This window comes from Strix uralensis, chromosome 3, assembly GCF_047716275.1.
Source record: "Strix uralensis isolate ZFMK-TIS-50842 chromosome 3, bStrUra1, whole genome shotgun sequence".
NCBI lineage: Eukaryota > Metazoa > Chordata > Aves > Strigiformes > Strigidae > Strix > Strix uralensis.
Genome location: NC_133974.1, coordinates 54477140 through 54502367, shown reverse-complemented (window position 1 = coordinate 54502367; position 25228 = coordinate 54477140). Strand labels below are relative to the sequence as shown.

At 38.5% G+C, this 25228-nt stretch overlaps 1 protein-coding gene across 1 annotated transcript; it reads left to right on the top strand.

Moving 5' to 3' along the window:
* The first annotated feature begins 401 nt into the window (after positions 1 to 401).
* On the top strand, positions 402 to 25071 carry HDAC2 (histone deacetylase 2). The gene is made up of 14 exons (XM_074862328.1): positions 402 to 615; positions 8637 to 8749; positions 9207 to 9324; positions 10227 to 10301; positions 10604 to 10742; positions 12799 to 12940; positions 16639 to 16731; positions 16838 to 16946; positions 18402 to 18542; positions 20389 to 20497; positions 22517 to 22647; positions 23523 to 23678; positions 24424 to 24481; positions 24690 to 25071. Exons 1-14 carry the CDS (start codon positions 564 to 566, stop codon positions 24718 to 24720), a joined length of 1467 nt encoding a protein of 488 aa, XP_074718429.1. The 5' UTR covers positions 402 to 563; the 3' UTR covers positions 24721 to 25071.
* Positions 25072 to 25228: the final 157 nt, after the last annotated feature.

Sequence of the window (25228 nt, the reverse complement as noted above, 5' to 3'; positions counted from 1 at the left end):
AGGGGGAGACCCGCTGTGAAGTGTGGGGGGAGTGGCTCCTCCTCGCTGCCATGCAGAGCCGGGCCTGCAACGCGCCGGAGGGGGCAGCCACTCCGCGCATGCGCCAGAGGGCGCCGCTGAGGGGCGGGGACAGAGCCCGACGCCCGCCGGCGGACTGTACCACTGCGCGGCGTGGGGGTGGGCGAGGGAAGAGCTTCCTCCAAGAATTCGCTTACGAGGACTCCCCGCTGGCTCCTTCCCTGGTTGTGTGTGTGACTAAGTGCCAAGCCCAGGGACAAGCAGGCGAAAGACCTCGCTCGCTCGGACGCGTCCTCTCCGCCTCCTTCTCTCCCTCGCCTCCCCCGCGGCGGCGGATTGGGCGCGCCCCGGTTGCTTCCCCCCTCCCGCTGCCTATGGTCGGGCCCGCTCGCTTTGCCCGTGGCCCGGCGTCGCGAGTTCCCGCTCTCCCGCGTCCGCCTTCTCCCGCCCCCTCCCTCCCTCCCTCCCTCCGTGCCGGCTCGGCGCTCGCCTCGGCCTCCCGCTCCCTCCCCCCGGCCCCGGCTCGGCCCCGGCGCGGCGGCCTTATGGCGTACAGTCAGGGCGGCGGCAAGAAGAAAGTCTGCTACTATTATGACGGTGAGCGGGGCCGGCGCGGGAGCGCGCGCGCGTGTCTGAGAGTGGGGGGAGCCCCTCCAACGGCCGGCTGGGCGGCCTGACCCCGGCCCCCGCCATTATGGGCGCCCCCTCCCCCGCGGAACCAGCCCCCCTCCTGGCTCCTCGGCGGCCCCGGCCGGGGGTCCCCGCCGCCTCCACCTGCGCCGCCGCGCCCTGCTCCCGCCATCGGCCCTGCGCACCCACGCCCCGCCGCGGGGCTGAGCCCCGGGGGCTGCCGGGCGAGGGGGAAGGGGCGGCGGGAGACGGGGGTGCGGTGGTGGCGGGGAGTTGGAGCCGGGCGAGGTGCGGGTCGGGAAGTTGCCTGGCCTGCCGCGGAGCGGCTGCCGGGCCCGGCGGTGAATGCTGTGGCTATTGTTTCCCGCCCCCCCCATATCCCCCCCCCCCCCCCCTCAAAAAAAGAAGAAAAGTTGAGACACTCCCCTTCATCCGCTAAGCCTAGGGGCGTTGGAGTCGCTGCCGTGTCTAGCTCCTCCCCTGCAAAAAAAAGTCTAGGCCATGTGTGGCTTCGGCACCTGGTGGTTCTTGCGCTGGGGCCTTCCCCTTCCTCTGGCTTTCCTACAGAGGTCTGGTGTGGGGAGGGGGCAGGGGGGCTCGGCCCTTCCCCCAGACGGACACGCATCCCAGCGGGGGTTTGGCTTCCACGAGCCTCTCTCCTATCAAAACACGAAAGTTACGTGCGTAGGTGTTTAATAATAGTGAAATTTGAGTTGCTCGCAGGCCTTCTAAGTTTGCACGCTTGTCTGATGAGGACACGGTAACTTGTGATCTGCATTGTTGGTCACGTCGAAAAAGTACATGGAGCTAGTGCTTAGTTTCAGATATTTGTAGCAACTTGTTTGTGGTTCTCTCTGGCCATAGCAGGGAGAACTTTTCGTTTCCTTCTTGAGTTTGCGTGTGTTTTTCCTTTTTTGTACTGGGAGGATAAACTCGGCGGTCAGATTAGTTAAAGAGATTTGCTTTTTTTAAAAAAACTTGCCTCCCGTTGGAACAATCCTTTAAGTTGGCATCTGAGACTGGAATTGGTAGTATCCAGGAAACAGAGGTTGAGGCTCTTTGGCCGTAGCGCTTTGGTGTTTTCACCATTTTGGAAATGAAGATGAATGGCTAAACCCACTAAGGTATCAGAGGTGTCTGTTGCTGTAGCAAATCTGCCATTCTTTAGAAATGGCAGATCTTGTGGGGCCTGTCTTGGTTTTTTTACCACACTAAAGGAGACGGAGTGGTGGTTGCCGCCCCCTTCTCTTTGTTGCTAGCTCTGGTTCTTTGTTCAGCCTAAAGGGGAAAGGAGGCCCCTGTTAGGGATAATTTTGGTGAGGCTGGGATCTTGCTTTTCCTAGGGAAGAGGAATCACTTTTTGCCTTGTTGAAAGGAACACTGCGGTGATAGTTTAGAAGCTTTCTCTCTGCAAATGTTTGAATGGTTTGGGGTTTTTTAATCAATATGCTTTATTTTTTTTAATTAAGTCAGGTGACCATAGTTTACTAGATATTGATATCTTCAGTTTTTCTGTGATGCCTGGTTCAGTGTTAGTATCAGACTCCTTTTACAGCCAAAAAGCTATACTAGTGAAGAGGGGGGAGAAACTGGAGAAGAAAGAAGTTCGGAGGTGGCAGGATAATGGCGACTTAAAAGGAGTTATAGCTCATATCTTGCTTGAATTTGTAGACTAGGATAAATGCAGTTAACAATAATGTAGAGAAAAGACTATCCTTTGTAAAGTGATTTTAAAAAATGCTTTCTTCTGTGACAGAAATGAACAGCTTTGGAATGTTTTTGATGTCCTTTTTTTTTTTTTTTTTAATGCCAGAGCCAACAGTTATTTTATACTTCTTCTGGAAATAGAGTTATTAGAAGAAATTTTAGAGTTAATACCTGCAGTAAATATTTCTAATGCTAATTTGTGGTTCATTTGGCAATTCTGAGTATTTTGTAACTGTGTTCTACCAGCAAAGTCTTGAATCAAAGCAAGGGGAGTGTTCAAAGCCTTAAATAACCCAAAACCAAAAAATGCAAAGATATTTCATCTGAGGTGGTGGTATATCTCCAAGGATATCATAACTGAAGTAAATGACCATTTTTTGTCATAGTTGTCCCTCCACACATACTTTCACTCCGTTTCTTTAAAACTATACACTAAAAAGTGTTGAAAAGTACTAGAAGCATATATGTGTATTTTCAGAGATGCATTAAATTTCTACATGCTTTTTATGAAACTCAGTGTGATTGTCATCTAAAGTTGCTTTTTTAAATTAGCCTGTCACCAAGTTTTCTCAGAGTGTGCTGCTGTTGACGTTTTCTGATAATTAACAGTTTTAATAGCCTTCACACTATACTCAAAACCAATAAACTTTGGATAGACGAAGCTTGATTTAATTTTCTGCAGTTTGTTTGTAATAGACTGTCAGCCACATCCAGTTTGCCAAATTTACATTGCTTGTGATAGTGCTCAGATCAGGAATTTTGTTTAAATTTGAGCCAGTATACCATGGCAAGAACTAAAACCGTACAAATTAAGATACTTCAGTCGTCTTATCTGAAATATGTTTAAGAAATGCTTCTAGTCTTAATATATATATGGCCATAGCTTAATGAAAGCTGTTCCCATACTGCTATCCATTCTAGATATGGAAGGATATTGTAGCTTTTATGTTAGCCTCTTGACATGTGTCTTCAGGTAGTTGCAATGGTCTCGTGTTGCTCAGGTAGTTCGGTGGCCTCCTCCAAAATAGGTATGTGTTGTACAGTTGCCCGTAGCAATGAGGGCAGGACCCAGATGGTCTTTCAAACTCTGTGTTCCTGTACAGCAAAGCACAGTTCTAGAGAATCACACAGCAACTAGCATGGTTACAGTTAATAAGTGTACTTATTCTGTGCCGGTGCGCTAGCAGTATTGTTTAGATTGCTGCTTGTGCATAATTTAATGTGGGTGTTCAAAAGGCTCTACCTTCATGAAAAATTGGAGAGATCTGTGTCAGAATGTGGTTGGTTCCACCCATAGAGACGAGAATAAACCTGTTTTAATAAGGCAGTATGCTACTATATTCAGACATGAAGTACATTAGCACTTCTAGTTTAAGTTCATCTTATCTGCAGTTGTAAGCTTTAACTGAAGTGTTTCATGGAGATTCATCAGTGCTTTGCGCAGTGGCTTCCAAATGTGGCGGTGGTGTCCAACCACTGCTCAGGGCTCAAAAGTCATAACTTTGGTAGTTTTCTGCTGTCTGCTTAATATTTAAAATCAGAACAAAACCCCCAACCCTCCAGATGCCAGTGCAGTAATTTTAGGCCTGTTTGAATAGCTGTTTGTTGGAGTGATCAGGCATTGTTGATCTTTTTTACATTCATGTTTACATGAGTTCACCCATTAGTATTGTAGAAGTCAATCTAAATGTAACTACCACTATTAAGTTTTTTTTTTCCATGTGGTTTCCATTGTAGTGGTTAGATTTCTGCATTTACTGCAGTTCTGAAATACCCCATGATTTCATGGTAACTGTACTTAAAAGTAAGGAGAGATACAGTCAGTGTACATAAGAATTTATCTGTATCAAAGTTACAACGTAATGTAACTTCTAAGTTACAAAGTATCAAAAAATATAAGTAAATGTCATCTCTTGCAGAGCTCTGTGTTCAGGCTGTTAAGACTTTTTTAATGGATTAAGCTGTTATTTTTCTATATATCTTAGTAACTAAAGAGACTAATGTACTTTTTGGGAGACATAGCAGGTTTTGTTGGTTGTGTGTTTGTCAGACATAATTGAAGTTCCTTTAGGGCATGTAGCCTCTTATATATTTCTATATATTAGAATATTTAACATCCGTAGACCTTGCTGAAGTGTCAGATAGAGAAGTGAGTGTCTAAAACTTATGTTCATCAAAGGAATCATGGGTTTATTTTTATTTGATAGCTCTCTTCAGAATTTAGGCGAGTAACTTCTATGCATTGAGAAGTAATAGGGTTTTTTTGTATATATTTGAACCTAGAACATGACAACGTATGTAACGACTTAATTTTCAGGTAGTCTGTTTCTGGTCGTGTGTTGGTATCACATTTTGTATTGTGTGGTGAACAGCGTGGGACAGTAAACTCGTGCTAGTGGTAAATTGGTTCATCTCTTTTTAGTTAAGGACTCAACTTTTCATTGATTATGTTGTTCCTTCTCAATGAGAGCCATTTAGATGATACTTTTACTGGTATAAAACAGTAAATTTCAGTCTTTGAAGCATTGCTGTGAAAGATTAGTAATTTGCAAACTTTCTGCATATACTACTTTGCATTTTTTCTCTCCGCTTCCTCTTTCAGTTATGTTCTTTTCTTTTGCATTTTCCATGTGCACCCACGCTGGTGAGTGATATAAAATATGCTCATAACACTTCTGTATGATTTTTACCTTTGTATTGACAAGTTTAGGATCAAGTACTCATACTACTGTAATACTAGTCTTGTGCAGTTGGCCTCGCTGTACCTATTTCTCGTATATACACATACTTTAGTCAGAGTTAGTCTGGCACTATGTGCAGAGCAGTTTAGCTCCATCAGTGAGGGAGGTATCCCATCCCTGCACACACTGGCTCTTGGTACACCTTGCTTTTCTTCCCAGAGTACTCCAGTAAGACTGTGATATATGAAGAAGAGATATATAGACTTCAGAATCAGTGGATGAAGTATTTGTACCAGGAAGGGCACCTTTTCTTTCAGTGGGTAAAGGAGGAGAGACTTTTGATACCTTTGCCTTCACCACAGGATGATGGTGGGTCCCCTTTGTGATGTGATGCTGGCTGGAAATCAAGGTGCTAATGAAGAAGGAGGAACCTCTTGCTTACCTTTTCCTTCCCCACCCCTGCCAGCATACACATCGCAACAGTCCCTTGAAACTTAATGGTCTTTTTGCCCATATGTTTGAATTTATTTTTTTATGAGGCTAATGGCAAAACTTTTTTTTTAGTGGTGCTAAGATCTGAAAGATGTAAATGGTATTGCCTGTTGCTAAAGCATATTGATACCTATTGTTAGTCATTACTGTTGACCTCTAATATTGAAGGATCAATATGCTTCTGCCAGATACTCACCCACAGATTTTCTGTTTGATTAAATAAGCTCCCATTAAATTTACCAACTTGCCAATTCTTTTAAAAGTTGTCCTTTCTGGTCAAAAAGAAAATGAAAGTTAAAAGGTATGCTTAATTTATTGATTGATTTTTTTTTTTTTTTAAAGTGTACACTGCCATGTATGGTATGTAGAATATGCTTTAATTTTGAATCTGTTTAATAGATTAATTGCAATATATCAAAGGATATGTTGCAAGTATATTTGGGAAGATTGTTAATGTTTTGTTTTGGTTTTTTTTTTCTTTTACATAAGGGAAAATAACAGATCTTACATTTTACATGAGATAGAAAGTCATTATTAATTGTCTGCTTCCTCATCCATCAGTTTTCTGAGTAAAATGTCAGTGATGACTATACAAGCTGAAGTAGTTAAAATTGAAATGACCTGTTTAAAAAAAAAAAAAAAAGATGTATGAATTACATACATGTTCTTTAAGCCACAAATGCATTTGGAATGAAGTTTCCTCAAAAGCTATTGAAAGTCACTACTGTCTTAATATAAAAATTTGAAGTTCTTACTAGCTTCAAGCTTTGTAAATCTGGGACTTAAGTTCACAAAACAAAGTAGGTAGTAAATGGTTGGTTTCCATCTTCTAGTCATTAGTTTCAAAGACCAGTGATAGATCTTTCCTAAACACCAAATTTTTAAGGTGATGCTTTGTAAAACACTTGGAAATGGTTTTGCTGTGGGGAAGGAGTCTGGTTATACTCTCTTAATGCCTTTTGCTCTTGATCTGCACGTGACCAGAACTGCAGGCTTGTAATAAGTATCTGCAAGACTCCAGGTCTCAGTAACTGACAAGAAGTGCTAATCTTCCATTTAAACACCTAAATTAGGAGTAGATCCAAGTTCTTCAAAGTATTTAATGCTAAAACTTGGTATTTCCATAGTTACGGGATGACTAAGAGCTAGGTGTTGAGCAATTGTTTTTCTAGATAACTTCATCTTGCATTGCATCAGGTCATATCTGTTTTCCTAAGTGTCCTTACGCTCCTTGTCACTTCGAAAACTGAGAGCTGGATTTTAGAATGCTTTGAGATTTAGAATCTTACTGTAATGCTTGCTTTTCTTGGTAGTTGGTGTTGCTACTGCAATCTGAAATTTTCCCTTCGTCCTGAGCTGAAGCTCATGTTGAAAAGGTGAAACTGTTTTGAAGTGCTGCTGCTTCTTGCCTCTGACTAACAAAATTTGTAAAATAGTATGACATTGTGAAAATAGTGTTTCTTTCGTTCCCAGTGGACAAGGCAGAGCATATTGGAGGATGTGAAAGAAAAGTAAAAATTTCAAGAAGGTAAATCCTACCAGGAAATTTGGTCAAAAAGAAAAGAGTTGCTATTGCGAAGAGTTGTTATGGAATTCTCCAGCTGAAAGCCATTGACAACTGGACATACCTTTTAGGCTTGTCTACATTTCCGGAAACATATGGACTGCTAGTTCTTTTAAAATGGTTTGTGTCTTGGGAATGTCAGTATTCAAAGTGGAGGCGTGTATGTTCTAACAGTACCCAAGCTGCGGAGAAAACTTACTAGCCCATGAGAGCAGCCATTCTTTTCTTGGAAATGAGTGTCAAATTTGTTGTTTTAATCATGTGTTTAGTTGCTCTCCAATTTGACAGAGCTGGGCTAATCTGTATTACAAGGTTCTGTTGAAGTACTGTGGATCTCTAGCAGCAGGTGTCCGGGGAATGTTTGCACATGTGGTTGCAGCAATGAATCTGAAGCTAACTTCTGGAATGTAACTGCTAGGGTTAGTAGTTAAGGACAGGTTGAGGACAGTATCTTAAAATCAGCTCCTGCAAAATGGTAGGTTTTACTGCAGCCTCCGTTGTGGTATAATGTGGCTATGTCATCAGTAGTTTCTACTCCCCTCTTAATTCCAGTTCTGTTTCCCATTATTTTTTCTTCAGTTCCAGCCCACAATTTTCTTGACTGTTGATTTGAAACCACATCTTGTAGGCATCTTTGCTCCCCCACTACTGTTGTTTGTAGTAAAGGTGTTCCATTTGGCCTTCTTTTTGCCCCCTGCTTCTGACTTACAATCTTTTATGGGCAGTTTTTCTGATATAGAGAAATGACCACTTTCCTTGCAAATTATTTACTTATAGCAACATATGATGATTTCTGAACGTTGCCTAAGAATCCTGCTTGCCCAGACTGTTTTGTGGATTAGTGTAGCTTACCCCAGATAGTTTGGGGATTGGCTATGATAAGAAAGTAGCAGGTAGCCCTGGGGTATGAATTAAAAGGATAACTCACTGATAGCAGACTCAAAGCCCTCAGTGGGCACTTAGGCAAACTTAAACTTGAACAAAAGGACTCAGAGATGTTATCTAGGGAGGGTGATCTCGCCGATTTAGGAAGAAGACACCTGGACTTTGCTTCACAGCGCATGCTCTGAAAAGAGGGGCACCGTCAAGAAGACCATGTACTTCTCCCCTTGACCACCAAAGACCCTCACCCTATTTCTACTACGCATGCTCGGACTGTGCAAAGAGTTCCGAGAAATAATTATAATAACCACACCTATTCCCCAAACTAATTGTAATAACCTGGCCTTTCCTAATGAATATGTCTGCTTTGGTGTTATAAATATTTGGCTACTTGCCAGAGACGGTGTGCAAGCTTTGTGGAGAAATCCCCTTGCACCCCTGCTGGAATAAACATACCTGCTTTATAACGCTGTCCGAGTTGTGCGTCATTTCCTCGTGGCCTTTTTGAAATAGACAGTAGGCCCTTTATCGGGTTTTTTGGTTTTGTTTTTTTTTTTTTTCTGGAATCGTATCAGCTTGCTTGTCTGAGAATGATTCTTTTAAGTAGCAATAAAAAGTTGGTTTGTATTATGAATAGCTGTTCATTTGTGTAATATTGACAGGTGATATCGGAAACTATTACTATGGACAAGGGCATCCAATGAAACCTCATAGGATCCGAATGACCCACAACTTGCTGCTAAATTATGGCTTATACAGAAAAATGGAAATTTATGTGAGTATAAGCAATAGAATGTCCACTGAAGCATTTTAAGGTATTTTTAAAGGGCTTCAAGTTTTCTCACACAAATAAATGGAGAGAAGTGGAAATAGAAAATACTTAAATAGTGTTTTCAGAGCTCTCTTAGAAGTGAAGCAGTATTTTGTGACTGGTGAGGATTGCAGTGTTGTCCATGTTTGAAAGAAGTGAGGTAGAACCCCAGTAGAGAATTTTCACCAGTATTTTTTACGATTGGGGGTGTGGGGTGTTGGGGGGACATTGGGGTAACTGCAAAGAATTAATCGAGTTGTGTACTAACAACAGAATAGCCCTTGCTTTATGTAAAACAGCTCTACTATCAGTTTAACTGTTCTCCCTTCAAAGTAGATTAGATTTCGAGTTGTCTTAGCAAACTGTTAGCTGATTTTGCAGAGCACTCTTGATTATTTCTATAATTTGTTTTTGTTATCAGCGACCCCACAAAGCTACTGCAGAGGAAATGACCAAGTACCATAGTGATGAATACATCAAATTTCTCCGATCAATAAGGCCTGACAATATGTCCGAGTACAGCAAGCAAATGCAGAGATGTAAGTGTCAACATTAGGCTAAATCTGTGTGTATGTGCTTTGATGGTTAGCATCAGAGGTATGAACATGGCTTAATGATGTGGGTGGGTTAGAGAAATACTGTTAACAAGAGTAACATATGCCTGCCTTTAGCTACACTAATTTTGAGACTTTTCTATTAAAAGCAGCCATCTTGGCAAAAATGTTCTTTAAGTTTATGGAAGGATTTTTGCCTCCCATTTCACAGGGTGTGTTCTCGATGTGAAATAATGCTTTCTGTAGGCTTAATGCACAGATTAAACTTTACTTGTGAGCTATTTGCAAAAATGTCTTAAAATCCGTTCTAATGCAAAATCTTTCTGACAAAGAATGGCTTTTAGAAGAAGAGAAGTAAAAATCAATATGTGAAAATGTGTTTAAGTCAAGAAAGGGAGTTACTCATTCCTGTTGGAGGGAGATATTAAAAATTGTACATTATTCACTGTTCATCCTTTCTGTTAATTTTTTTTCTTTAATTATAAGAATAGGTTCAAACTACTATTATATCAATTTAAAAGGCAGTATTGTAGCCTCTTTGTGATGCCTCATTCTCAGCAAATTATTTTTCCAAGTAATTGTGCATTTCTTAACATGACCTATGTTAATCAGCCCTTCTTCAAAAATCTATAAGTTATCTAACTTCTTGTTAATGAGGAGGCAAAGCTTCCTGTGGAAACTAAAAGGAAAAAAAAAAGATAGTTGGAGTCAGCTTGGTTTGTAAAGACTTTACATTGTTTTCAGTGTTTAAAGTTTAGCCTGACTAAAATGAGGTGGGGGGGAGTAGTTAAAATGCTGAATGAACTATGCATTGCATCTATGTTATCCATGCATGTACCAATGCTGTTGGAATGATGTTTTTGAAAAGTAATACATTTCTTACACAGTTAATGTTGGAGAAGATTGTCCTGTATTTGATGGCCTGTTTGAGTTTTGTCAGCTGTCAACTGGAGGCTCTGTTGGTAAGTATAGGTTGTTTGCCAGCTATTTTGTAGCTTCATTATGTTTCTGTCAGCAACTTAAAACTTTGATAGTATGTTTAAAACTGAAGCAAATGTAAGTTGTTTTTTTATAAAGAAATAATCATATCTCAATTACTTGCTATATCTCATATTTGACAGCCATATTTCTCAGTATTGGTAAGAGATCAGATATAGGATCAACTTATTTAAAAAATAGTATCCTATTGCATGTAACAGATTTAAAAGGCCTTGAGAAGTTTCTGACTGCACTTCCTTTAATTTTTGTGTGTGTCTTTTTACAGCTGGGGCAGTAAAATTGAACAGACAGCAAACAGACATGGCTGTTAATTGGGCTGGAGGACTTCACCATGCCAAGAAATCGGAGGCATCTGGTTTCTGTTATGTCAATGATATTGTGCTTGCCATCCTTGAGTTACTGAAGTAAGTTTATGATGGGAACAAGATAAAATTATAGAAAGTGTCAAGCTCAAGTATTTAAATGTTTGAAGATATGGATTGCAATTATTATTTTGGTGACTTGTACAGTTTCAATTAAGAAAACTCCAAGCTCTGACCAGTTTGACTTCAGCAAGAAATTTAAACTAAAATACAGGCAAGCTAGTAAGTTAACTAATTGGAGATAGGTTTAAAACAGGTATTTAGAAGTACTTCTTTACATAGAGGATAGTTAACTTTTGGAACTTGCTGCTACAGAAGGCTGAAGGAAGCAGAGGGCAACAGCAGATTCCAAAAAGAGATTAGACATAATCACGGACAAGAGATCTGTGAATGGATGTTAAAGATCCTAGCAACGATGGGCCCTGTAAAATGCCTTATGCTGTAATTCTAGATGGTGGGGAAGTACTAGGGTAGTAGACTTCAGAAAATGCACAGGCTTACATACTTTCTGTAAATGTTAATCTCCTGTTGCTACTCATGGGGACAGAATAGTGGGCTAGATGGATCACTGCCCTGACCCCCTTAGGGCAGTCATTATGCTCACAATCATACACCCATTTGGTTTCTCAATATGCCTGCTTGTTTCCTATCATTTGAGTCTTTACTAAACTGAACAGGCATATTCAGGGGAGATCATGCACTGAGCTTTCTTGGATTGTTACATGAATTACTGTGGCTGTTATGAATAAATAATGAAATGACAGCTGTGCTGCTGTGACTGCCAAATAAAAAATGAGGGCTGCTGAAAAAGTGGTCATATAATTAACTTCAAGCAGTAATGCTTCACTAAAATTTCAAATCCTAAGTGTTACTTGTACTGCTTTAGGGGACTCCGTCCCTTTTAATAACACACAAATCTCATTTTTTACAAAAAATATTCTAGGTATTTGACTCTTGTGAATGGAGCAGCTGAGTCTGCTGGTGAGGGATGGGGAAGGCAGCTGTAATCTAGAAGTGTTTTTTAAAGATGGAAAAAGTTTCTAAAGACACTAACAAATAGTTAATATTAACTTTAATTAAGACATTCATTTTAATGTACAGCATGTATTCAGGATCTGTCTCTGCAGTCTAAGAAAAGTGATACGAATTTCTGTGGTCCAGTCTTTATGCATGTGAAGGAAGGCAACTTTCAAAATAGTTACGGGTTACGTAACCATAGGAAACTGTTCCATTCAGTGTCTTGTTAAGCTAAAAGTCTTAGCCCACCTGAAATTATGGCTGCTCAGACTCATATTCTATAGCACTATGCAAAGCGTGATGAAAATGCATCTTCTGGTGTTGATAGACTTTGTTCTTTACTGAACAACATAGAATTTAAGGGATACTTACTGTTGTTTCTAATGCTCTGAGGCTTCAAACAACTGGTTTCTTTATCCATCTCAAATATAGTGATCTAAAACTTACAGTATTTAAGGAAATGCTAACCAGTAGTATAATAATTTCATGCTAATAGTAAGTGTGATACACTTGGAAACAAGAGCGTGCCTATCTTTACAAGTTGCAGAGGTGAAGAAGAAAAGTTGATGGAAAATAAGTATTTAAACTTATTTTTTGTGGGCTTATGGAACACGGATTATTCCTGCTCCTGGCACTGCTGTTTGAAGTGTGCACTAAGAGATGTTTTAGTGCAGACTGTGTTGGTAATTACTGAGAAGGCAGAAAGAAAGGCCCTGTGAAAGGAGCAAATTCAGCAGATGTGAACAACAGAAAGTGTGAACAGAAACACAAGGTATAGCTTCGACAAAGTGATACAACTTGGGGTAAATACTAAATATGCTACATACTTAAGTTACTTATTTTGATGAAGATAAACTTATTTTCATTATTATCCAAACTGTACTGAGAACTAAGAGAGTATGGTCATTTCAACCAAAATCATCAAAATGATCATAATACTGGATGTGGTTTGGGTTTTTTAGTCAGGTGTTTAGTTTGTTTAGTGGTTAGGGGTTTTTTGTTAGGTTTTTCCTTGTTAGGTATCGGTATATTATGAACATAACGTATAATGATGATTTCTCATACATTATTTTCTTTCTAGGTATCACCAAAGAGTGTTGTATATTGATATTGATATCCATCATGGTGATGGTGTTGAAGAAGCATTTTATACCACAGATCGTGTCATGACAGTATCATTCCATAAATATGGTGAATATTTTCCGGGCACAGGGGACCTTAGGGTAAGGTCGAACATGAAATTTCATTAGGTGATAAATTCCCTTTTGCTCTCTTCCTTGTAGATATTGTTTTAGTACTAGGTTACAGTAACTACATCTATAGTTATATGTCTATAACTGAGCAGTAAGTTTTCGGAAAATATGTTATCTAGACTGATTTGTTGAACCACCTTAGGAAAAAAAATGCAGGATAGTGAGGAAGTAAATTCTTCACTTCTACACAAAATCAATACCTTCACCTCTCGATAAATTGTCTGAATTTTAGGTCAAATATATGATTAGTTCACTCAGATTTTGGAAATGTCTCTAGGAAGATAGTGTGGTCTATTTATTGTGGCATATGGTTATCTGTACGTTTCAATTCTGCTCATACAGTGAAAAGTAGCTGTTTGGAGATCACATGGCTTCAAAACTTACTTCAGATCTTAGGATAACTTCGTGCCAGAGCTTTAATGGTCACAAAGCTTCAGTTGCAACTTAAATTTACTGTGTTCTGTTTGCCTAGTAATACAGTTGGCTCAGTTTTAGAATATTTCTTATGTCATAAAGTGTGTTTTCGAGTTCTCATAATGCTCACTGCAAGAACTTTAGCATGCCCCACAGGCAATTGTGTACTAAGCCTTATAGCTAGCTTGAGGGAGGGAGCATTGGCCTGTGAAGAATTATCATTTCAGCTGTTGTAGACTCTGGCAAAGCTGAGAATGGAAACCAGTTTTCCTGGCCCTTCATATTAAGTTAGCCATTCCTCATGTTAGCACAGGACATTGTTTCACTTCACAATTTGGAAGAGTATTTCCAGTATTAGGATTAACATATTCCTAGCTTCAAACTCTTAAACATCTTTTTATTAGAGGCATTTCTAGCTTAAGTCACTCCTCTGGTATTAGCAACTTTGTACTTTAGTTTGTACATACGGTTAGTAATTTTTTAAAAAATTGTAAACACTTCTAAGAAGTTGACCTACAAAAATGCTGCGTTGAGAAAGAATTCAGTATTATCCTACTATCTTTAAATTGGTTCAAGATGTGCAGGTATTTGTGTTTCTGCTAATATTCCCGGAATTTGTGCTCCCTGGTGTGCTGATGATACCCAGAGGACACAGAAGTAGATGAAAGTTGAGCTTTAAATCAGTAGAGTGCTAAGTGTTCATTTCAGTGTTGTTGGAGTGAATGCTATTACGGTTGATAAACTGTGTTCTAAGTTGATTTAGGTAGAAATCAAATTAGGCATTGTTTTTTATCCATGTGGTTTAACTCGACTGGCCACAAGGTGGTAGTGGTGCTTCAAACAAAAAGCAAGTCAGACCAGAATGTTTTATCATGACAAGCTGTTGTTGCTGAATTTGGCTAGAAATTTTTTTTGATGGGTTAGATATCTTGGCTTTTTAGAAACAGCACTTCCTATTGACAGAGAAGTTTATGGACTCTTCACCTCACCACACCCAGGACAAAGAATTTAAAGATAACGCAGTTGAAATAAATAGCAGAATATTGTATGTTACTGTTTGTGGGGGGGTTTTTTAGCAGTGTTGGTGACAAACTACCTCAGGCATGGTAACTTTTATTCTGTGCTGTTAGCTAGTATTTTGAAATGAGCATTGTCTGCGTACAGACTTCAGTAGACTTTATGGCAATTTTTACATCCCCATAGGAAATAAACCACTAGCTTTTTCCTATCTCCAGAGCTTGCAAAGCTAATTGAGCTAATGGGAGAACTAATTCTCCAAAACATCAGTGTTCCTTCTGGAGGCCAGTATTATGCTGCTTGCTTCTGCTCAACTTGATCTGCCATTGCTGGTTGTTTACATCAACTTTAACAGCCAAATCTTATCTTGTTTTTTGTCAGTGGGCTCCATTCAAGCTTTGTTTCTGTAATTCTTTAGTTAGTTGTCTGGTTTGCTGATCAGGTTACGCTTATTTCATGCAGGAACAAATCATGCATCAGCTGATGATTTTGTGGTTGCAGCTCCATCTGTGTAGCTGAATCTCATGGAGGTTATGTAGTTCAGCTGCATTCATCCATTTTCTGCTTGAAGCTATTAGGCAGTCTGAACTTCCAGTGTCCTTAGTAAGTTATTTCACTTTCTACACATCTTAGATGATAGCACTCATCTTACATATACATCGATAGGTCAGTTGAGACTGCAGTGCTACTTTGAGGCCCAGGTTCTGTGAGGAAATTTAATCTGTTGAGGAATGGGCAACTACCAGAATGCTATATTGTTTCTTTAGTGTTTATAACCAATGCAAGTATCAGTTTCAAAAAACATCCATTGAGTAGCTCAGGCTGAAAGTAATTACCCTGTTTAGTGGGAAATAGTGTAACATTTGGCATTGCTATGTTTTAGGATGAAATCGATTTAATGATTGATTTCTTTTTGTTTTTTTTTTCTTTTAAATCTGGAAAGGAAGGCATTGTCACCTCAGAAAAATCAGCATCTGAAAGCCAAGGTGGTTCACTTTGGGAGATTTTGGATAACTGTCATGCTCCAAATCAGCCAGAGTTGATTTCAGCAGGGGACTTCAGTGTCACTAATCTTGCAAAACTATGAGATGTTGTTAATGTGCTGAAAGGGGGGAAGAAAAGTCAACTTTTAACACTGTGCCAATGCTGCATTGGCCATTCATCCCTGTCCCCATGTCCCTCTGTTCCCTCTCCTCCCCCAAAAAAAGATAGTTACTGGAAGTGACACATTACTGTTGCATTCACTGCTAAGGAGGCTTTGTTCGGGAAGAGGAAAAAGTCCATGACTCTTTCAGTAGCTGGTGTCCAGAAGTTTAGTGTTTGTATTGCTGAGCCATCCTACTGGTGACTTGCAGTTTTTCAAGTGTGCTGGATCTGAAGTGTGCTCTTTCAGCAGAGCTGCTGCTTGATAATAGTTTACAGCCAAACTGAACAGGTTAAATATTCCTGTCTTCCCCACTTCACCTTTATTAGTGTCAGAGAACTGCTCTGTAAACTGGATCAGTTTCTGTGTGTCTTGGTGATGAGCTAATGGGAGGAAATTGGAATGTGTGGCAAGTAGGGATCTTCAGGTTTTAAGCTGATCATCAAAAAAGAAGTGGATGGATTCAGGGTTTATTCACTCAATTTTCTTACAAAGAGGTTTTTTCTTTTAATACATACGTTGTCTAGGAAAGCTGGTAAGATAGACTACTACAGTTCCTGCCTTGTCACCTGATGGAACTGAGAATAATGTGCAATGTTTTTTCTTTAAAAAGTAAATTTCTTCAAGGGCACCTATAAATAGCCTCTGTTTGATTTTCTTCTCTCCCTTGTTCTGCAGCTAGTTCTTCATCCTATGTTTGGAGCAAAGAATACACTTTTAAAAACATTCTTAAGTCCACATCTTCTATACAGCAATGAAAACATGCATTCTTGCTCTTTTTGGTTTTCTTGCTTATTTTTGCTCAACTATTTTTACTGGGGTAAACTGATCAGTTATGTTTTGTCTTTTTGCCTTAAATCTTCGAATTAAAAAGTCAAGTGTGCTTACTGCAAATTTATTCTTGGTGTGCAACTCTTACACTCCAAAATTATTTTATGGGAGAATGGGAACCAACTAAGGTACTTCACCTCTTTTCTCTCACATACATGAATAATGGTACAAAATAGCTCAGCAGACTTGTGTAGACTTTTTTCCATGATACTGTCATGTGTTTCTGTGTTTGTAATAAAACATTTGTCATCTCTGCTTGCAGGACATTGGTGCTGGAAAAGGCAAATACTATGCTGTCAACTTCCCAATGAGGGATGGTATAGACGATGAATCGTATGGACAGATATTCAAACCAGTGAGTACTTTTTTTTTTTTAAGCTCTCTGGAAAGATGCTAGTTTCATTATGTAAATTTTGTTTCATAACATGAATTAATGACTTGCTGTTTTATATTGATTATAGATTATATCCAAAGTAATGGAGATGTACCAGCCCAGTGCTGTGGTATTACAGTGTGGAGCAGATTCACTGTCTGGTGACAGGCTGGGATGCTTTAATCTTACTGTTAAAGGTAAACAGAAAAGTGTGTGTTTGTTGTCTGTAACTTTTTATTTAGTAGAAAGCTCTACCCTTCATACTATTTTTCAAGACACTTGAATGATGAGGACTGGAGTCAGAAAGGTTTTGTTCATTACTACGATTAATCGCGTCTTTCTTTGCTGTACAGGGAAGGCTAAAAGAAACCCAGAAGTTGCCTCTTTCTTTCCATCTAAAAAAGTTGAGAAGCTTGGTTTTCCATGTTCCTCCTAGCCACTCAAGTCATTCCCTTTCTTCTATGCACAGACTTTCCATAGCTTTAAAGCAACATCTGGAATGACAGGATGACAGCAGTTGTCCTACTGCAATGCTTACTATCATGGGCAAATAACAAAACTAGTGATTCACTTAGTAGGACTACAGATACCAAACATCAAACACCTTGTTGGGTGTAAAATAGGTATTACTGAAATGAGAATACTTACTGCATCATTAAATTTATAGTGTTGTTTGTTATACTGAACCTTATGTTAACATTTATTTTTATTAACATTATAGAATTAATTTATTTTACTAATACATTTCTACCCAAAAGCATGATTCTCAAAATTGGAATGAGATGTTAAGTTAGCAAACAGAAATATGACTATTATTAATAATAATAAAAATAAATAATAACAATTTAAAATTAATAATTATTATTTAAGTGATAGAATGTCAAATGTATGTTGAACTTTTGCTAAACCTTGAATCCAGCCTGTTTGAATCATTCACTTTCTGGGTTTTCTTGGCTTTGTGTTTTCTTAATGAGGAAATTAGAGTTTTGTAGGCAACAAAATGCAGTATAGCATCTGTCGGGTCTGCAGTGTTTCAGGGTTCTTTTCTTGATTTGCACCAGGTGGCAAAGCTACTTCAGTTGCCCATACAGCTCAGATTTTTTTCCATCTTACATATCTTGGAAACCAAGAGAGCTGCTGCCTCCTACAGATGCCTTTCAGTATGCTGTATCTCCCTGGAATGTGTACTGTCTGGGCACCAGTTCACTCTGTAAGCAAGACTTAGCAACCTCTAATACAGGTTCAAATTTAGAAATAGAAAGGACCAAGTACTGATTAGCTGTTTTCCCTTCTTCCCCCATTGCGTTGACTGAGAAATTGTCCCTAGATTTGTCACTGTATATTGACATTGGTTATAAAAAGTCAAAACGCTAAGCATTCTAAGAGAATTTCAGAACAGCAGCAATAGACCATCATGCAAAGTCTCTGAAGACTGGGGGTGGATAATGTATTTTGTATATGTCTTATCTGTAGGTCTTGACTTCTTGGGAGGTTGTGCTTAACTCTAAGGGGAGGCAGTTCTGTTTTGCTTGAATCAATTCAGTTCTTACTTGATAAGTGCGACTGCTTATGTCTGATTAAATAATTCATTATATATGTTTTTGTTTAATAGATATTTTGCATATATTGTCAACTCATTTTGTGTTTGACAGGTCATGCTAAATGTGTGGAAGTTGTAAAGACTTTTAACTTGCCATTGCTGATGTTAGGAGGAGGAGGATATACAATTCGTAATGTTGCTCGATGCTGGACGTATGAAACTGCTGTTGCCTTAGATTGTGAAATCCCTAATGGTAAATATTAATACCCAAAGTAATATTTTATTAAGAAATAATCATTAAGTGAACAGATAGCAAATATTTCTATAGCTAACTGTAATGCATCAGTTTAGAATAAACTGCGTAGAAAGTTATTGTTAGGATGTAGCCAATAAATTTTCAGTAGCTTATGGACTAAACAAATTTAAGCTTTTGTGCCTTAGCAAAAGCTTCAAATGCTTGAATCATTTTTGGAAAATTCAAAACGTGTAAAACTTACAGAACCTTACTTGTAATGATTTGTAATATGGACGTCATCTGTATGATAGAATATATGCTGTGTTTCGATTGTAACAGTGTAGACCTGTGTAAGTTGGGCACCATGGACATGGTATTCACAAGAAATTAATGAGTATGCAAGTGTCTGTTTTACATAGTAAACTGTTTCTTCGTTGTATCTATGACTTAAAAGTAACTGTGAAAGTATATCGAGTTCCACACTTCCATTTGACTCAATTGTGGCTATACAAGCTATCTTAAAAATTTTAAAATCAAAAAAGCAATAATAGACTTCTTTCAAATAATTGAATAGTGAAATAATTTCTCTGAGGAAGATCCCCAAAGATCCTGCACTCCCTTTACTTCTGGCCAAATATGCTTCTGGACATGTTTTTGGAATGCCTTTTTATGAAATTGTTATTTGGACTGTTTTGTTGCAGATTGGTCACTGGCAGTTTTCATGTTGGACTGCACTTTTGCTGATAATCTTTTGCTATTGTATCCCATGCCAGATCCATAGTGTTTCTGTCTGACTTCAGTGGAATGCTGCGGTCAGTGAGAAAAGAATATTTGGACAGTACCTTTCAAGATGTATATTTTCAATTTTGCACGTCAATATATTCTTTGTCAGACAAAGATTTTGAAGAGACAGTAGTATTTCCTTATCTTGGGACTCTTCTGCCATCAGCGTGTCCCGTTCAGTGGATATATATGTATATGAAGGTCTTTTGGATTTTTTTTTTTTTTTAATATTCCTCATAACTTTGTGGGTCCCTGTCATCTTTAATCTGTTCTGAGAAATAACAGTGCATTTCTAAATGTTGCAATAGCAACTTAATCTTCCTGTCTCCTTTCTGTCCACCTAACAAGATTGGTCATCTTGTAGTCATCATAAAAAGACAAAGGGTTCAATTAGAAGTGGATTTCAATGACTTATTTCTTCAGGGTTCTATGTTTTTTAGATTTCTGTTATTTTATCTGGGAAGATACAGTCCTATTCAATATAAAATGCTACCATTTTCCTGGATATGAAGTCTTCATCAACTTCATTTTGGTGATGAGATGTTCCAGTCGGGGAACCACTATTTATGCAAATACAAAAAGCAGGGGAAAGGGAAGGGGAAACGAACAGACACTGGCATCACCAAACCACTGTACAGCGATTACCATGGATATTGAACTTGCTGTGACCTTCAGCCTAGTAATATGTATTATATGTTTTACTGAAGGAATATTTTGAATGGCTCACTTAAACCTTTCAAACTGGACTAACTTTGAAAACAGCTATAAGAAATAATCAGCTGATCTTCTCTTTTCTGCAGAAGTAGCATTTTTTATTATTATATCAGATTTGTTACTTATGTTGTTCCAGTGTATGTTCTAACATGATTACAGTAGAACTTGCTCTTGCTCTTTGTATTTTGCTAACAAATTTAAGTTTATCTACTGAATAATTTAGAGGAAAAACACTGAAAAGTTCAGGCAGTACTTAAGTATTGCTTACCTGAATGCTTAGCTAAAATCTTGTCAAAGCTAGTGATGTATTTAAAATGTTTAAAATCTTTTTGGGTCGCAAAGTTGTCTTTTGTGTTTTGGTTTATAGAGTTGCCGTACAATGACTACTTTGAGTATTTTGGACCAGACTTCAAGCTTCATATTAGTCCTTCGAATATGACTAATCAGAATACACCAGAATATATGGAGAAGATCAAGTAAGTAGTGATTAACTTTCTATCAGGTAGGTCATGTGGATGGCATTTCTCCAGAGGCTTAATTGTTAGGCAGTTCTGAAAACTGTATGCCTTTCTGTTACACGCTAAAAATAAGTACTGGATAGATTTGACATATTTTTCATTTCTGTCAGAAGAGGGACTTTTTAGAAGTCTGTTCCTACAACAGTATGTATGTTTATGAAGTCCTGTGACTATAAATATGAAAATTTAAGACTTGAGTTTGGATTTTTACTTTTTCCAGCAACTAAAGAGATTACTGTTTTACTTGGCTTCCCATTCTAATTTTGTAGAAAGTTTATCCTGCCAGGAAAGAAGCTGGTATGCTGTGATGATTAGGATTTCTAATTCTCAGTTCCACGTCTAAACATGAACTGAGATTGTCATTCTTTGTAGCTGTCAGCTGTAAAAATAAAAAGTCACATGTGAGCTTGGACATCCAAAACTGTGGAAAGATAGCGATATGTGTGCAGGCAATTGACTGTGGTTAAGTGCTCGTTGCCAAGCTGTAGCAGGTACGTGTTTTTAGCCTGTGCCTCTTTTGATACTTAGTTTATTCCTCCTCACATCCTGAAGCTTTGATTGTAAACAAATATTTTACTTCAGGGATGGAGTAATGCATACATACAATTAATTCTGTACCCGACTGATAAGACATAATTGGTTAACCAGAAGTACTCTGTGCTGAAGTGACTCTTGTCCCTTCTCTGGGTTTAAAAGAATAAGTCCCCACCCCTGCCCCGAGTTTCACGGTCTGTTAACAGTGCACAGGAATTCGTTTGGTTACTAAAAATAGCTTCACAATGAAGATGTGAAACTAGCTGTATACGTTTGCCTGTACTGCTATAACCTGTAAAACTGTCAAATTGCAAAATTCACCAAAGCAGTTAAAATACTAATTTTTGCAGTAGTTGGTGTATAGACAGTAATTGGTGTTCGTAACACAAGTATATAAATCACCATCAAATGAAAGGGGTTTAATTTTTAATAATGGGGGGGGGGGATAAAACACCTATTTTTCATTGATGCAATTCTACCAAATTTCTTGTAGCAATATAGTGCTCCAGGAGGTGATCTGCTAGGGTGCTTGCTGTATATTGTGTATTGCTGAGTTGTGATGGTTCAAGTAGGCTGCAAAACTTGCTTGCTCGCTCTTTAACACATCCCTGGGCACAGATTGTGTGTTTTCTGTTGACAGACATACAATCTCATATCCTCATATTGGCACCCACAAGAAGAGCAATGACCCCTCATTTCAGAGACTCCTCCTTCAGTTAGTTGTATACTTTCACAGAGACCTGGCTTTAGGGGACTCCCTGAATTGGCAAAACTGCTTTGCCATGTGATTTGAACAGAGGCAAAGACTGTAAGGATTCCAAAAAAGCACCGGTTGCCCTTTAGCTCTTCAGACTGTGCAGAAGGATGCTAAGTTAGTTGTTTCAAATGCTGATATTTGATGCTTGTCAAACCTTTCTCTCTACTTGTACTACTTCGGAATGATGGTTTTGAGTCCCAAGGGAAGCCTAGTGTCCTTCCTGTTCCTGCACTTGGTGCTTTGGAGTGTGGGGTTCATCACATCACGTTGCTTAGACAGGGGAGAACTTACCTCTGTTCTCCTTGAAACAGCCAATAAGGAGTTTCATCCAGATGGGTCGCTTTTGACCCTGACTTCATTGCTGCGTGAAGTTGGGAGGGCTTCATGCTTTAAGTGTCTGACTTTCTTTCTAAGAAACTAGAGGATAGTTTATTATCTAACTTGATACTCTAGCTTATTACAGAGTAATACTCTCACTCGGAAGTACACTGTGGGTACTGATGATCTGTTAGAGATGGAAAACTTTCTGAACTTGGGATGCCTTTTTTTTTCAGTTTTGTTTTTTAAAAATAAAACAATGACTCTAAAGGAAAGCAGGTTAACTTTGAGTGCAGAGTTTGCAGAATTTAATACAAAATCCAAGGAAACGATACTTCTGCGTAGTAATAACTTTCCTTGTCTTGCAGGCAGCGCTTATTTGAAAACTTGCGCATGTTACCTCATGCACCTGGTGTACAGATGCAGGCCATTCCTGAAGATGCTGTTCATGAAGACAGTGGAGATGAGGATGGAGAAGATCCAGACAAACGCATTTCTAGTAAGAAATATCTTTTCATGATGGAGCACGAGTAGAGTCTTTTTGGATTTTAATTGTTCAGAAACTTAGTCCTAGTAGTGCAGTATTGGAAGACTGGCAGTTTTGTTTCCCGAGTGCAACATTTTGCCACTGGTCTGCCAGTTTTGCTGTTCTTAAGGTGGAATCTTTGCCCAAATCTGAATCTGTTAAAGAGACCTAAAGAAGTGCTGAAAGAACTTGGTTTTTTGTGTCTTATGAATCATTCTGGCTATTTCAAATCTAAAATAGATAGTCCAGAAGTCTCAGATGAATTTTAACTAAAGGAATACAGGACTTAGCTTCTGGTTTTTGCTATATACAAAAAAGTAATGTTCCTCCTTGATGTAAAGTGAGATACTGTGTTTTCAAAAAGATTATTTTATTTGCTTTTTTTTGTTATGAGAGAGGTTTTCCACACTTGCAACACTACCCTTCACTTTATTACCATTAGCCTTTGTATGCACAATGAGTTGTTCTTCAGCTATAGCTAAGTTTCCTGCTACATTTAACCTTTTTGATGGTGATTGGAGTAATTCTATAACCTCCTGTTGGTGCCCTGTCCATTTTCTCAACTGTTGAAACCATAATGTTTTCTCCCATGATTAGTTTTCAATATTTGAAATTCATTTGATACATGTTAAAATACTCCCACCCTCTCCCTGTGTCTCTGTAAAGCCATTTTGGAAGCCACTGTGAGAGTCCCAGAGTATCTTGAAAGATAGTATTTTTATCCATAATTTAGTTCATCAACATTAATTTATTATATTGTTACTTATTCTTAACTTGATAGTTCTTTTTTATTAGACTTATTGTAGTTGGTCTTTCAGCTCAGTTAATTTCATAACTCTGAATCCTAGTTCGAGCATCTGATAAGCGCATAGCCTGTGATGAAGAATTTTCAGATTCTGAAGATGAAGGGGAAGGTGGACGACGAAATGTTGCAGATCATAAGAAAGGAGCAAAGAAAGCCAGGATAGAGGAAGACAAAAAAGAGACGGAGGACAAAAAAGCAGGTAGGACTCTGGTGTGATTTCATCCTATATTTTAGAACTGCAAATGTCAGTTCTGACAGGAGAAAGATGTGTTTTTCTGTTAACAGTTAATTAGCTGTTGAGATGATGATTTATTTTTTCCATCATATTTTAAGCATCTATTTTAAATTAATCTGTTTCAAGATAGAGCTATTCACACTAGAATAGTATTTTCAGCCAAGGGTTATTGTTGCTTCCCCACAAGCTTGAAATCTTAGAGTCAGGGATTTGTATAGCTTAATGAAAGTAAGGATAAAAAAGGTTCGTGCTTTAAATATGTTAAATGAAGAGTTTGTTCCTGTTTGCTTTTGTGGGGTAAGCCACCTAGTTTTCTCTGAAACAGAAGCTGAGTAGGGTTCTGCAGATAGTGTAATTCCAAGGACTTAACTTTTTCAAGAACAGGCTACATTTTAGGGCTACAAGACTACCACGAGGAGCTCAGGGGAAATCCAGGTCTCTTTACTACATGCCGTCATTATGGCCAGTCGAGAGAGGCTTGCCTTGAGGTATTTTGAATCACCTGGCATTGTGCTCAGATCACTCCTTTGAATGGATGTATTTAACACTGTATGTTAATATATAACCAATGACTTCTTTTAAAAGAAGCTCCTTCCCCCTGGCTAGAAGTGTATACAAAAAAATACAACTTGGGCATGCCTTTTTCTTCTGAAGGATTTTAAGGGTTTCTTGCATCTTTTGGTATATTTAAAACCTTGTTATTTTTCAGATGTTAAGGAGGAGGATAAATCCAAGGACAGCAGTGGTGAAAAGACAGATGCCAAAGGGTAAACACTAACTAATTAATAATTAATGTCACCTTTTTGAAGAGTTTATTAAATCAATACTTTATAATATTTTAAATTCTGTAGAGATCACTTTCAATTCCTCATAATACTAAAAATATTTTATACTCATGATAGTAGTAATTCAAAATTACATTTCTAAAACAGTTAATAGAAAAAATGAAATAACTTTATTTTTGCCTTTGTACAGAGCAAAATCAGAACAGCTCAGCAATCCTTGAACAAAAAATAGCCTCTCATCAGTTGCAGAACATAATACTAGAGTTGGAGAATACCTAAAAGAAGAAAAGTTTTCGTATTGAGAGAGACTGCTGATTTCATTTTGTACTATTTGGCATGGACCGTATTTATTTTCAAACGGCTTTGTTCTGGTTTTTGGCAAGTTGTATTGTGAGTTTTCTAAATATGAGGCAGAAACTCCTTTCTTCACCATGCTCTATGTAATAGTATTTAAAAATGGATGTGAGTTATTATGTTAAATGTCTAAACTGATCTATTAAAGTAATTTGCCTTTCCTGAGCTGATTTTACCTTTTTTGTAATTTTATCTTTATTAAAAAAAAAAGAATCGTACTTGGTTGTCTTTTGTCCATCATTGAACTAGAAAGAAGAACAACTCCATATAAATTAAGCAGACTTATCTATGAGTAGCTAGTGGATTTAAATGGATAGCTGGCAAATGCACAAGTTGAACTGTGTTGCTTTCATTGACTGCACACATTTCAGTGGC